This window comes from Drosophila elegans, unplaced genomic scaffold (genome assembly GCF_018152505.1).
Source record: "Drosophila elegans isolate 14027-0461.03 unplaced genomic scaffold, ASM1815250v1 contig_468, whole genome shotgun sequence".
Classification (NCBI taxonomy): domain Eukaryota; kingdom Metazoa; phylum Arthropoda; class Insecta; order Diptera; family Drosophilidae; genus Drosophila; species Drosophila elegans.
Window position 1 is genome coordinate 2,018,666 of NW_024545855.1, and position 15,022 is coordinate 2,033,687.

The 15,022-nt window shown below is 40.5% G+C and overlaps 3 protein-coding genes across 5 annotated transcripts in view; all 3 read left to right on the forward strand.

Moving 5' to 3' along the window:
* The window catches only part of LOC108143905 (5-hydroxytryptamine receptor 1), a 53,742-nt gene that overhangs the window by 15,512 nt on the left and 23,208 nt on the right, over positions 1-15,022 (forward strand). The window contains exon 2 of one of the 3 annotated variants that reach the window (XM_041708961.1): positions 1,141-1,155. The exons of the other annotated variants lie outside the window; for them this stretch is intronic. The gene's annotated coding sequence lies outside the window, so the exon portion shown is untranslated. The remainder of the gene's footprint in view (positions 1-1,140; positions 1,156-15,022) is intronic. 3 annotated transcript variants of the gene reach the window in all.
* LOC108143906 (coiled-coil-helix-coiled-coil-helix domain-containing protein 10, mitochondrial) lies at positions 11,290-12,043 on the forward strand. Its single transcript, XM_017268483.1, has one exon. It carries the CDS (start codon positions 11,413-11,415, stop codon positions 11,926-11,928), a length of 516 nt encoding a protein of 171 aa, XP_017123972.1. The 5' UTR covers positions 11,290-11,412; the 3' UTR covers positions 11,929-12,043.
* Positions 13,986-14,511, forward strand: LOC108143907 (coiled-coil-helix-coiled-coil-helix domain-containing protein 10, mitochondrial). Its single transcript, XM_017268484.2, has one exon. It carries the CDS (start codon positions 14,095-14,097, stop codon positions 14,437-14,439), a length of 345 nt encoding a protein of 114 aa, XP_017123973.1. The 5' UTR covers positions 13,986-14,094; the 3' UTR covers positions 14,440-14,511.

Sequence of the window (15,022 nt, forward strand, 5' to 3'; positions counted from 1 at the left end):
CTTATAAGTATAACAAAGTCACTGGTTTTAAAATATTTGGTCAGTTGCTTCAATGCATGAATTAATGGTTCACTATAAATTACAATTTAAAATCGATTCCTTTAAATTGGAAAAGGGTAACAATTAAATCAGATGCCATTAATTCTAATGAATATTAACAACAACAAATTTTTAAAGTCATACAACATTTGAAATCCAGTTTTACCTTAAAGATATATGGGTCATAAATTTGTGCATATGCTGAGCCATTTTCCGCCAACTCATTTAAAATCCCTGCGGCAATGGCATTTAAAGATTATACGTAAAAGTTGGCTCTTTAATTGCAAAGTCTCGAAAGTATCGCTCAATCTTTATTGGGCTCCCGTTTATTTATTATCGCCTTTCGTTTTCAGTACATTTATTCGAGCAATTTTTGTCTACTGTGGCGGCCGAGGCATAAATAATAAAAGTACTTCGTGGCTGGGGCCCAAGCGATTTCCATGTGCGCGGCATGGCGAATGTAAAATCCGGAGTGAAAAAATATATAGGAAATACGGGAAAGAAAACGGAAGCTAAGCTTAACGTGGGATGGGAAAGAGGGGAGCGTGTGAGGGGCGTGGGAATTTATGCAAAATCACGTATGCCAGGGCATAAACAATAAAGCACGAAATACGATAAATAATGCAACAGCCGAAATGCAATGCGATTGCAGAGGCAGATTTAGCGATGTATTTCGGGGGCTTAAAATAAACATGGTAGAGGCAGGTGAGTGGTGACTAGGCAAACATATAGTATATCCATGTCAATGACTGCTGTCAGCCGGCGAACACGGCACTTCGACCCACTTCCACTATTCCAGGCCGGCGTTAATCATTTTTATGTGCAGTACCATCCCGGGTCGCCGAGATTCGGAATTCGATACAAGATTCTTTGGCGAAAGGCCTGGGGCCCTTCAATTTTATTTAGCATTTCGGCTGTCATTTTGGGCCTGAGTGGCACTTCGTGTCGGCTTTATTGGGTTCATCAAATGGCCGACAGCAGCAGTCAGCATATGTGGGATAGTTGCCATAGATACTCCGGCCAAGTAAGTCTGATGTTTGGCACTCTCTAATAACCCAATGACTGAACCCCACCCCTTTTTTTGCCTTCCTTTCTTTGCAGATTGAACTGAACGAGGTGAGTCCGTGCATTTGACTGTGGAGCCATTTGGGATTTGGAATCCACTCGAGCGAAGCGCCAGAAAAATTTGACTCTAGATTAGGCCATAAAAATACGCATTAAGCTGTCTGGAAGAGATAACTTCATATGAATTTATTGACATTTCTGTTCGGTCGACGGTCAGTATTGGTCGACAGCCCACTTGTTTGCCCAAAAAACATTCCTTTCTGTTGGCCAAAACCCCGCTCCTTTGTGCCCAACTGAGCATGAAAAGGCCAACATCCGTTGCGGCTAATGTGCCTGTGGGCAGGACATGGAAAAAGTGGCAGATCGAGGGTCCTTTGTGTGAATGCGGCGACTAAGAAATACATAAATAAATTAGTTACGTGCCTGGCACAAGTCCTCTTCGGTTTAGCATTTGCTATCACCGGACTCGAATATGAGATATAAATATGTTTACCTGCAATATTTGTACACCATGATGGACTATTTCGATGATTTTAGTTTCTCTGCGTGAGTGAGAAGCCCTTCAATTTATTATTATTTTCTTAGAAATACATTTGGAAGATTTTATTGTTGCTTTATGCCATTGTTAGATGAACAAATTCAATTTACCTGGTGAAATTCAACGCTACTAGGGACCCTATACTAACAATTTAATAACAAGTTCTATGTTTTTGCATTTCAAAGTATACATTCGATATAAAAGTGTTGCATAATATTGTATCTTTACTTTTAGCTTTTCGACATGTTGATAGAAAAGCATTCTTTTGTTTGCACTTTAATTAAACGAAAAAATAAATTGCCTTGCGATAATTGTGGGTAGTATTTTATACTTTTTTCGAGTATTAAATTACCTAAAATTCCAATTAAAATGTGTCAAAGGTAACCAAACCAAGTGTGCCAACCAAATTCCTGTTACACATTGCTGAACAATTTTGATGAGTTTGGTTGGTAACTACGGTGTTCTGTTTAGGAACAGCCTTAAACTCAACGGTGATATGTGGAAAGGTTTTAACGTATTCCCCGCTCCCCGATGCTGTCCAACCTTAAATCACGAGCTGGACAACGCTTAACTCTGTGGTTGCGCTTCATAAATTTTGTTTATTCATTTGTTTTCGCAGTCCTTGTCCGGCTTCGCTTTGCTGTGGTTCCCCTTGCCTTTTCGCCTTTTTTGTGCACATACATATATTTTTTTGCTGCTTTTGTCTGTTGGTCAATTATTCAGACCGAAACGCTTGTGGTCAGCACAGTGTGTGCATAGGGGCGGCAGAACGGCTAGGTGAGGCCGGGAAGTAGGGCATTTAAATGGCTTAAAGAGGTTCTAAAATGGGCAAAAACGGGTAAAGCAGTAAAAGGGTACCCAACGAGACGTGTGACTGTTGACGGGCTTGTGTGAATTGCATAAACTTGGTAAATGTGCAAAATGTGTTGCTCGCTTTTATGCGACAGGCAGTAGGAGTTCCCATCAACAGGTGCGATGTGGGATGGGCAAGGACGATGGGTCGTGGGGGCAATGGGGCGTGGCCAGGTGCACAAGACATACCCAGCAGTCAGTTCATTATGTGGCCGGCACTGTGTTTACCTAGGACCCGTCTCCCCAGGCACTCGGGCTGTTTACAGTGGTGTCAGTCATTGGGTTGGTCACTCGACTGCAGCTCCGTGTCCTTGGGCACGCTGCTCGCATCCTGTGACCACATCCTGTCGTCGGCACGCTGCCTGAAAGTCCGTCCTTGCACCTACAGCTCGAAAATGTGATGAGGGAACGTCTCTCACAGCTTCATTGTTTGAGTGTCTACACTTGAAATGAAATCCTCACAATAGCTTAAGGTTTTAAATGGTTTTTTTTGAAAGGGTGCTTAAAGTCTAGGCAAGATAAAAGTAATATTTTAATCAGAAGATCAGTTATAGTAAATTTATCATAAGCTGAAAAGGGTAATTTATGTATGCATGGCAAAATTGAGTAGAGAACGACTCCTTTTTTGAAATTTGAAAGACAAATTTCTTTAAGGAGTTGCCTTTTTAGAGATTTCGGATTGATAGCAAAGCGCAATCTTATCCAAAATGATCATTTAAACGGCCCTTTCATTTTCAAGCTATTATATTTCAGATTTTAAGACTTTAAGAACATTTTCCGCCCAGTGCAGCACTCATATGATTTCGGCCAGAGCCAAGGCATTATAACGCTAGGACGAGGAAGCCCAAAGAGTTCCTCCTGAGTAACGAAGGACGAACAAAGAGCTATTTTGCTGTGTGGTCGGAATGACTGAACGGAAAGGTGTGGGTGGAGGGGTGGATGTGTTTGCCTGTTGGGGGCAGAAGAAATCAAGCGCAATGAAGCCCCAGACGAACGACAGACAAAGGTTTACTTTGCTCTCACCCAGCCCATTCAAAATTCAACGAAATGATAATAGATAAGCCGCTTGACACTAACACGCTTACGCACTCAAGGAGTATGTTTTGATTTGGCGCAAAAAGGTGTGCAAAAAGAGCAGCCCAACTTTCCCTTTGCCATCTTCCTATTTCCCCATTCTATTATAGCCCCCGAAAACACTGAACAATTAGAGCGGAAACATGCTACCAGATTAGCTGCGAATTAGTGATTGTAATTGAACGCATACCTGGCGTTACAAGACACTTGTTAATGGGCCAGGAGGTTGTTGTCCCTGGGGAATGAAGTGATATTCTGTAGGGCGACACCAGCTGGTCTGGTCAAAGGTTTTAAATGCTATTATGCATTCCGGGCAACTTTTAAGTGGTCAAGTTTTAAGTGGTCGGTCCAGCAAAAAAGTTTGCTGAATTCGCTGGCAATGCAAAGGAAAACCAAGTTGGAAAAATGACAGCTTAGGCAATACTTGCAAGAAACTTTTTTGCCCATTTTACCAGCTAGTCCATTACCCATTTAATGACAAAGTTGTTTACATTCTGTCCGCATAAATTACATACGTGTGCCATTAAATAAACTATCCGCGGGTGTGGGCAGCTGTTTTGCATCGATTGCTGTTGCCAGGGCAATAACACTGAAAATCATAAGCTAATTGCCATAAAAAGAGGAACATTTTAAGGCAACGTCAAATGCAAGACACGAAAATCGCTGCAGGAAATGATGTGACGTGAGGCTTTTGCCTTTGCCTTTGCTTTCGCTTTTGTTTGTTTGTTTGCTTTTTTTCCAACCAGTTTGCCCTTTGCTGTCCAAAGCAGCAATAATAACAATATAACGAAAACGTTTTCCAGGGTCAGGGGCAAAATGGGCTGCGGAAGCAACGGATCGAGTTAAGCTTTGTTGTTTTGGCCACAGCAACATCATTGAAATTGACTTCATTATTATTTTATAGTCTTGGCCTTAAGTTTTGCCAGCTCTGCTTTTTATGGCTTTTTATCAAATCTTACATTGTGGTGCTTGTGGCACGTTTTACACTGATGGTCGTCGTTGTGTTCATCCCCGTTCGTTTGCTTATTAAAATCCAGCCCCGGGCTGCTGGGAACTGCTCTCTATATGGTTGCTCTATATATGCACAGGATGTACAAGGATATATAAGCTGGGATGCGGGCCCCGGGCAAAACTGATATAATGCATTTTGCAATGGTCCTTGTCTTGAGCACAGAAGCCAAGAAAACTAAGTGAGGGCACCATTAGCAGAACAGTGCAAAGTGGAGCCATTAGAGGCGACTTCGATTACAAACGGATTTACTTTGCTGTCTCCGTTACCATGGTCTTTAAATCACTTCAAGAAGTTGCTAAGAGCTACTGAGTAATTTGGCTTTCATAATTTAGTAGCAGATTTGTTTAGATACTAACAGAAAAAAGATTTAACCCAGTAACTCTATTAAAGGGTACATTTTTATGGTGGAGAAGAAATAATAACTTATTTGAAAACTATTTATAGGTACCGAACAAATTCTCAAAAATGCTTCATTTATAAAGATACTTAAAAATACATTTCTATTTATTTACGTCAGGTGGTGATAACCGATTTCCATTAAATGGTGTCAAGCTGGCTTAACCCCTTATGTCATTCTCAGCTTTGGTCACTCAATTTCCTCCATTTCTCCGCTGGGTTTTCCATTTTCGAGTGCCACTTGCCATTTGCCAGTCACTTATGCGCTTTCCTCATTTCCTCATTTCCACGTTTCCCACTATTTTGCTTTCATGTTTTTTCTTCAGCTATTATGTAAATTTTTTATCGCCATTTTGGTGTGTGCAGCATTTTAGTTTGTTGTGTGAGTAGACCGCTTAAGTCGAATGCTTCCCACTTCCGCCCCCGCGACACCCATTTATTCTTTGTCTTTGTTTGTTTATGAGCATTAGCGCACACCCACTTGCACACGAGCACTCTCGGCGGGTTTTTTGTTTTTTTGGGTCACTTTCAAAGCTCTTGGCGTTTTTCAAGTGGTTTTAGCACACACTCGAAATAATTTCGTGTGTGGAATTTGCTGTGCTGGCGGCCGCTATCAATGCGATTAAAAAACAATTACACTTGTGACACTAATGGCGCAAACACACACATTTTCGTGGTATTATATATATTTTCCGCATGAATATTTGCCTTTTATATAGTTTTTATATTTATTTTGCGGAGCACACACAAAAAACAGAGCCTGTCTGTTCGTGGCATCTGCGAAAAAAGCGTCCGATTTGTTTACACGCCAATGGCTGCTGGCCGGATAACCACATCAAAAATAAACAACAAATTCAAAATTGATTTCCAAAAATCAAAATAAACAAATTCCCATTCTCTGGTTTTCATTTGGCAGTTTTTATTGTTGTTTGCGCTGCTGTACCGCTGTTGCTTTAAAGCTCTTTAAACTAATTGCCCGGGAAAAGGGAAAAGGGAAAAGGAGCAAGGGAATAAGGTAAATTGGAAGTCCTAATGGCGAAGGCTAATGGCTGGCCGACATCTTGCGGCATTATTAACATGATTGCCACGAGGACCTCATGCTGAGTCCTTGGGGGTGGCAAAAGCTTATCAATGAATCACCAAAGCATGTGATTGATGATTTGACGTGTATAGTGTCGTTCCATTTCCCGCCCAACCAAATGTGGCTTCTCTGACAAGGATTAGGTGCCCACGCAGAATCCAAGTAAATATCAGGAATTCTGGGGATTCTTCTTCTTGTTCTTCTTCTTAGTGGGAATGACAGCTCACATATGCATATATTTGCTCAAGTGCCACAGTTTTTGTGTGTGTGTGCCTACGTGTGTGTATTAGTCGGTCTAAGACAGATTAAAAGTGAAGAGCCTGCTAGAAGTTTTCCTTCCCGGTATCTGAATGGGCATACTCTGCCTTCGCTAGAAATACAAGTATGACTAGCATTAAATAAATAAACGTTTCCTGCTAATTTTAGCTGCATTAGCATAGAAATTAATCATTCTTGCAATCACCTTTAATTTTGCTCAGGTGCCATTCACTAATTATTCGCTTTGGCTTAGTACATTTATTTTGGCGAAATTTGTCAATGTTAAAGAGAAATGGTTGAGAAAATTATTTCAAACAATTGTTTGATGCAGGTCTGTATTGCCTTGAATATTTATAACAAAAAAATTTGTTATTTATTCCTAATCATTAATAAAATGTAATCATTAATAAGGAAATGTAATACTTTTGGTCAAAGGGCTTATTTAATAAAAAGTGATGCACTGATAAATATATTACATGCAATTCAATACTGTTGTGATAAATTCTAAAAAAAACTTGTTTGTCAAAAATGCATAACACATTTCTGTTCTCTACTTTCCACGGGCTTAACTTTCTTACCGTTCAGTTCTCATTCAGGTTTCTTTGGCCCATTGATAGCTAGTTTTATCTTCGCCGTCAAGGCCGCTACGACGAAGAGCATTAACCAGTCAGCAATGTTGGACTCCCGATATTTTGCCCTACTCATTTCGTTTCTGTTTACCGACAGCAACCGCCATCATCATCAGCAGCTGCTGGGGCTTCCGCCATTTGTTCGTCGGCGGTTTCAAAAGCTTGCTTTTTTATTCCTCGTAGCTGGTACTACTGTTGATTTTCACACAGACACCGAACAGTATATATACGTTTTCAGCCCCGCACGAATTTCTTTGTCCTATCCCCGAAGTAGACCAAAATGTTTACACATACGCGCGATTTTCTTTTAACAATTCATCAAATGCGCTAAGCGCGCACAAAAACTTTGACACTCGACGTTTTCTGTGTTTGGGAAGGGGAAATGTCCCCCGTTCGCTTCACGCTCCAAAATGCCATATCAATCATCGCCCAAAGTGCGTGTTTGTTAGACACCTTTTGCAGGTGAGACGATGGTACGAAGGGGCTTTAAAATATTTATTTTACTTTGCCGGGCCATGTTGAAGGCTAAATGCAATAACTCAATGTGATTTGGATGGTGGAAAGAGCCCGCCATTATTTGCATGCCCCCTCTCACGTTTTCTTCAACCATGCATTATTTATTTGCCTGGGCGCAATTTATTTAGTGCAAAATTGTGCAGACAATGGAGTAAGGAATTTGTAGCTGTCGCTGGCAATTAGTTAGGGTATTCGCAAAATACCAGCAACCTTTAAATTCTTAAAGCAATCAATATTATTTGTGTAATTATCTGCCTGGTTTGCTTTATGCCCATAATCCAAGTTCATCGTCAACATTGCGCATACGCCACGTATGCGCACCGCAACATAAATACTGGCTTAACTCTATTTATTTGTTCTGCAGCTCTGTCATTTAATTAGAGTAAACAGTTTTTAGGCCCAGACCTGTTGTTGGGTCAATAAGCTGATTTAAAATTAATTACTTATTAAATGCAAGGGCAGTTCGGTGTGCATGTACATGTGAGCGTTTTGCACCCAGTTGATTTATGTAAATTAATTAAATAAACACCTGTGGCCAGGATTTGTCTACCGAAGGCCTTGGGGGGCAGTTTTTCAACGAAAATAGGACAGCTCTCTGGGGTCTTTTGGCCTTAAAACGATAGTGTTTGTCGTGATCCGGTCCAATTTAGCGCGTTCCCTAATTGCAGCGACCTGATTTATATCGAATGTCAACTGGAGCAAGTCCATAAATTTTTTGGAACCGCCTTGCGTGGCTGCCTGGCATAAGAGAACCCAACTTGGCTTATTCCCGAGCGATACGTCTTGGGTTCCTCGCTTCAAGCTACTCGAAGGCAGTCAAGTGTGCGCATGATTAATTTTCATTAAAAACTTCTTTTGCGGCTGCTTAAGCATTGAAACTTTTCGCGCCGCTCACTTCATAAAGCAGAAAAGTGGAAAACTCAGCATAAAGAGCCTGCGAAAATTTTAATCTGCACATTATCAAGTTGCCAAGCCCACACAATGAAGCCTTTGCATCTCCTTCCCATCCCGAAGTGCAATCATTAATTTCAAGCTTAATTTTTGGGGCCCAGCTAATAAGCGCGGAGAATGTTAAATATAATCAAGGACCCGTTTATTAAGCTTAAAAATTGCCTGCAAAATGTTGACCTCCGTGCAAACCGGGGCCATTTATATGGAACGTCAGCCCCCTGAAATCTAAATTCATTTGTTTGCCTATCCCCCGGGAAATACGTGCGTGAAGTTGCACTATTGTAATGGCAGATTGCCACTGCATTGGCACGCGATCATTAGTCAAGGAGCAGGAACTGCAGCCTGACACTTGATGAAAGCCAAATGGAGTAGTGGGTGGCTTTCTTAGGGTGCTTTTCTGTGTAAAAATACGCTTCGTGAAAAGAAAAAATCAAGATAACAGAAACTGTTAACAATTCAACAGAAAGTATTCTAAAGTGCAAACGATTTGTCTTACCAATTTAAGACGTTTGGTAAATTTTAAATTTATATCCAATCCTGGAAGTTTTATACAACAGATTTTTGTAAATAAAATAAAACAAAACAAAAAATATATACCAGTATTGACTCTATTTGCTATAAAATATTTCCATTGGTAGATTAAATTTGCTTTCCTATCGCCAAAAAGGACATTGCAATTAGTAACTGATTTTACTGAGCTTAACGTCTAAGCAACATTTGTTTTTGCTGTATTCGTCTGCTTTTTCCCCTGGAGTTTTCCGTGTTTCCATTGCGTGAGTTGCCAGGGCGTTAGCAAATTAAAAGTTCTCATTTCTATTATTTGATTGCCAAGCTAAAGCTGTTTTTTATATAAATTAGTTTGCTGGAACTGTTACTGTCGCTTACTAATTAGACATAAAAAAGTTTGACTTGTTCAGGTGTGGCAATCACAACTTTTCGTCCAATTGCAAAACTCTGAAGCTCCCAATCTGGCACTGATTTTCCCATTGTTGACTGCAAGTCCAGCTCTACGGCTGGCCTATCCCATATATACCATAGCATATACATTTTCCCCTTGACTGCGACATAATTATGTGGCGGCAATTTGCATTGCGCCCCCGACACAATAACCATAAAACGCCGTAACAATCGAGCCCAAGAAACGCCGGCCACGAAAGGCAAACAAAGGAGGCGAGTTCAACGGTGCAGCAGTTATTTCAACACCTTTATGGCAGTGTTCCTACATTTGTTAACCGCAAACGGACACTGGGGGAAAATATAGAAATATAGTATTTTGGAGTAAAGTTTTTATCAGGACACTAAAATAATGCAGACTTACTAAACAACACTAAAACTAAAATTTATATTTCTGGAATTGTGAGGTACTAAAGGGTTATTGAAACTAAAACTAATTGCTTAAACAAATAATAACATCACATTTTTTTCAATTTAAATTCATTATATTTATAGAGTCTGTGTCTTGTGTGCTGCTGTTTTGACTCGACTCAATCCTCATTTGCATAGTGTTTTCCCGAGTTTGGGATCATTTTGCCAGTGCAGACACACTTGGCTATGCTAGCCACAATAGCTCCAGCTTTAGTTCTGGCCGATGGCCATAAAAGGTGGCTTTGTGGGTTGAATATAAGAATAGAACTCACCGGCTGACATGCAAAACAAACGGTGTTCGGGGCAGCTACGTGGAAATACATTTACAAACCGTAGATAGACATCTAGAGATAAGGAAAATTGCTGTGCTACAAAATCGTTAACTGTAATTTACCGCATTTGAAATGTTGGCCATTCGCCATTCTCGATTCTCGGTTCTCCATGCAGTTATGAATGGTCGAGTTGGTCTGCAAGTGGCGTTGTATGAGCGACTTTAATTGTATTTTTCAGCGGCCAGACAGTGTTGGTGAAAATGGCCAGAGTAATTGAGGCATTGGAGTATATATACTCGGATATCGGAGGTGGTTGTAATGGGAAACACTTGAGAGCCACTTGCGAGCCATGAATTAGGTTGTGAGCGATGGTTAGAAATGGAAATGAGTGCCCGAAATTAGCTGCCTGCTCCCTCCCCCCCAAACCTCCGGCAATATTAATCTTACGCACTGCGGCCGTGGACGTTCAATTTACACAAAGTGCAATCAGCACAACTAGGCAAACTCACGCCCATGCTGTCACTTGAGTGCATTTCCACATTGAAAGCGTACCAGTACAGCAAACAGCAAATGGAATATGCGGCAATCGTGGATGCAAATGAATTCGCACAGATATCTCGCACATATCTTCTAGATCCGCAAGAGAGCAATATGTTTGCGCAAACTTTAACGCAGCTGCTGACTGGCAAAAGTGCCTGTCAAAAGGAATGAAACGCCCTGTTGGTCTCTCGACATGCGAATATATTTCCAGTGAAGCAGGGCATTGGAATCTAATTGTAATTGGGTATAGATGAATAATTCAAATCCCTGCTAATATAATATTTGTATTTATATTATTATTATATCAGTACGATTAACTTTAAAAGATTGAAAAGAAATTACTTTTTTATTATTTTTATTTATTTATTATTTTATTCTTTAAATAAAAGTAAAGCTACACACAAAATTGGTTGTTAAATATTTAAATATTTTTATTTCATTTAATTATTATTCTTGCATTCACAGAGTGATTATGATTATTGTTTTTTTTTATCACCCTTACAATAAATCTCGTATGAGTATGACTCCCTGGAGGATTTAATTGCATATATCAAAAGACAAAGCTAAAGATAATTTAATATGTCAAGTGGTGGCGTGCACTTTGCAATTAGTCACAGCGACTCCTGTGTAACAAAAACTACCGGACAGAGTTCAAGTGGGATGCTTGGGGATACACCATATATGTCAGTTGGCCCTGCCAGTCGACTCTGGAAAGGTCAGAAGCGAGCATTTGTCATTCTAAATTTAGCTTTCTTGGTGAAAGTAAGTCAGTAAACGCTTTTCCACCTCTATTTGCTTGCTCTTTTCCTGCGATTCTAAGGGATATGCCTCGTCAACGGTCCGAGAGTCGATCCGGTGGGTCACTGCGCCGTCAAAATAGCCGAAGCAGTCATGTCTTTGCCGCAAAGCCATCCCGTGGCAGCAGCAAGGACCTGCCGGCGGTGCAGAAGCCCAAGAAGGAATCGCTGCCAGCAGCAGCGACCCCTGCAGCTCCAGCTGCCGAGACCAAAGGATCCACCACGGGGGAGCGGTTCAAGGACATGGCCACCACGGCGGCCGGTGTGGCTGCCGGATCCGCCGTGGGCCATGCTGTGGGTGCAGGACTCACCGGGATGTTCCAAGGACGTGGTCAGTCTGCACCGGCACAGGAGAAGTGTGAACAGCCACAGCAAGTAGCTGCATCTTCGGCACCCAAGCCACTGCAACTGGTCGAGGATGGTCCTTGTGCATTCGAGCTGAGGCAGTTCCTCAAGTGCACCGAGGAGAACGGCAATGACCTCTCCGTTTGCAAAGAGTTCAACGAAGCTATGCAGCAGTGCCGCCGACGTTACAATGTCTGAGGTCGAACATATATACGAGCACCAGACCGGGAAGAGCAAATAGATAGGAACAAAAATAAATATAAAAATTAACGTTATTGAGTACAAATACAGGAAAACAAGGTCCACATATAAATTGTCATACTTTCTTTAATTCGTAATAATTTCCTTAATCAATTCTCATTAGAAATAAAATAAATTTTGGGTAACTTTCAAGAAAAAAGTGTTACACCTTATGAAAAATGTGAGAATCAAGAAACAATTTATTCGAAATCAGCTAGAAAATTGATAAAGATGGTTAACTTACAAAATAGTTGGTCCCATTTAGGTAAAATGGTAGCAAAAAACGATGGAGGGTGATCTGTGGATTCAGTTTTGACATTAAGAAATATTTGTATTTAAAAATATAATAAATAAGCTTGGAAGATAAAATTAAAACGTTGAATGGAATTTTGAAACAACCTATAACTCAAGAAATAAATAGAGTAGGATATTATGTATCTAAGTAAAACAGCCTAGTATAAGTGGGTCCATCTTTGATTTTATTAAAGTGAATGCTTTAAAAAAGTTCTCTATTTTTGTAAATGCATGTATTTTTACATGGTAGATGTTTGAAATTTAAAGTATGATAAATTCCCCGAAAAACTATCAGTATAGGAATATTGTTGTATTGAAAATAAAACAAATGGTTAATTTTTGTTTGTCAATTGTTAAGCTGTTTGTCAATTCGCGATTTACAAATTAAGTCTTTTTAGACACATTTCCATTTACCAGTGCTCCTTAAGAGGGTATAAAAACAGACTCAGCGAAGCAAATTAATTGGCATTATGCGGGCAGCCATCAACGAGAATTCAGCTCCTGATCTCATCTCATCTCAGCATTCCAGGCCATCCATCTTGCTTGCCGAAACATTATTGATGTTGATTGATTTATAAACATTTTCTAGGATCGAAAGGGAGATGGGCCAATTAAGTTCTAGCCAGAACAACAAACAAAATTAACTTAGCATTCCGTTGACTGTATATTTTGCAGGAAAAAGTGGCATCAGCTGCTGTCACATTTATTCACATGCCAGACGCACAGAACATTTTCAGCGAGCAAATATAATTGGCTTGAAAATTCATAACAGAGTGAGTGGAAATTGTATACTGCTGATTAACATGGCCTCAAATGGAAGGGGCGAGAGGGGGGAAAGTGGACCGAATTTCGCACTCTCCAAATAGAACACAGCATCTATCAAATGGCATTTGCATCAGGGTCTATTTGGTTTTCCCTTTCGCTGCTGCGGTTGGCAATAATTCAATGAAATATCTCTTTTGCCACATGAACTCGCTGCCAGAACTCTGAATAAGTGCCGCAGCTTAATTCGAATAAGGCCCAAACTTTGGCAGTTTTGCCGCTCTATTTTCATTTTTCCTCGAAAAAGATAGAATTAGTCAGCCCAACTATTGCATGCTCTTGGCTAATTAAAGCACTTTCGGTGTACTCACTTATATGATATGGGAGTGACTTTGTGGAATATCAAAAGCAGAAGTATAGCTCTTTGAATATTCTTTGGTGGTATATAGCTAGTGAACAATTTTCGCTTTTTTAACTGCAAAGTATGGGAGTAAAAAAGGTAGTGAAGATGCATGTCAAGAAACACTGGTGGCTATCAAAACAAGTCTCGAAATTACAAGATTTATATAATTGTGAACAATTAATAAAGAACAAACAAATATAATTCAAAATTTATTTGGGAAACCTTTCTTTTTGCAGTGTATGTAGCAGATTAGCCCCTTTCCTTGGGGAATTTTTGGAAAGAGAAGGCAGCTGGAGTTTTGTGTTTATTTTGCTTTCATACCTTTCGCGTTTGCCGACAAATTCATTATGTGTTCGTAATTAGTGCGGGAAATGGGAAAAGCAAGCGCAAAAAGCGAAAGGGAAAACAAATTAGAAATATTTTTTTTTTTACTGCTGCAGGTCTGGCCGCCAGGTGGCGTTGTGGCATGCATACGGCAATTAGCTGGCAGGCAATGCAATTTGAATTAGCTGACAAAGCTGATTAAAATGGATACTCGGGGGAGGCCTGGAAACTATGCGTGCCACATGACATTCCAAATTCAGGCTGCCCTTTGAATACAAGTCATAATTTTTTGAGCTCGAAATACACAGAAAATTGAAAGCCTAATATAAAAAGCTAACAAAATGCCGCGCAGGCAAAGAAGTACTTCGGCCAAGCCCAGCGCCACCAGTTACTTACCAGCCGAATTGCCCTCTACCCGAACTTCGGAGACCCTCTTCAAGGACGTGGCCGCCCGAGCAGCGGGCGTGGCAGCCGGATCGGCAGTGGGTCACGCGGTGGGCGCAGGGATAACCGGATTGTTCAGGGGGCGTGGCGATCAGCAGCGGCACAGCGATCTGGTCGAGGATGGTCCATGTGCCTCGGAGATGAAAAGATTCCTCAAGTGCACCGAGCAAAGTGATGATCTCAATGTGTGCAAGGAGTTCAATGATGCTGTACGACGCTGTCATCGTCACTATAATATTTAAAACCCAAAAACAACTGTCTTTTCACGAAATATCTTACTTGGAATAAATTAAAGAGATTCCTGTGCTCCTTAATTATTAAATAATGATATTGGTCCCGCAGGAATGAATTTTAAACCATAATTAAGCTAACATATACAAAACTTTTTTTAAGTTAAAAGTATATTGTACACAATAGTTTTTTTTTCCACATCCAGCCAACTAAAACACCCAATTTAAATGTACATTTAGTATACGGATTGGCTCCCAGAACTAATTCATTCCCCAAGTAGGCAAAGGATAATAAGGACCTAAGTGTTAACAAAAAATTTAATGGAACTCCGCTCCCATGTCATTGTCACTATAATCTACACGCTTAAGACCCGAAAACCCTTTTCCAATCATTAAGTATTCCATTTTGTCCTTGGCTCCAATTTGAATAGACTTCAGCGCTCCCAATCAATGCCAGGCGATGTGGGTGCGCAATTAAACTGTTTTATGACAGGTCCTTCGTCCTTGAGCTGCTCTCCCCCGCATTTTTTTGTAACCACCTTAAAGCGAGCCCAAGGATCGGCTCCATTGTCACATGCTCGCTGCTCCTTTGGCG

Bases quoted from the DNA above. Each gene is read 5' to 3' on its own strand.
- LOC108143906 (XM_017268483.1), top strand. From the start codon at position 11,413: ATGCCTCGTCAACGGTCCGAGAGTCGATCCGGTGGGTCACTGCGCCGT.
- LOC108143907 (XM_017268484.2), top strand. From the start codon at position 14,095: ATGCCGCGCAGGCAAAGAAGTACTTCGGCCAAGCCCAGCGCCACCAGT.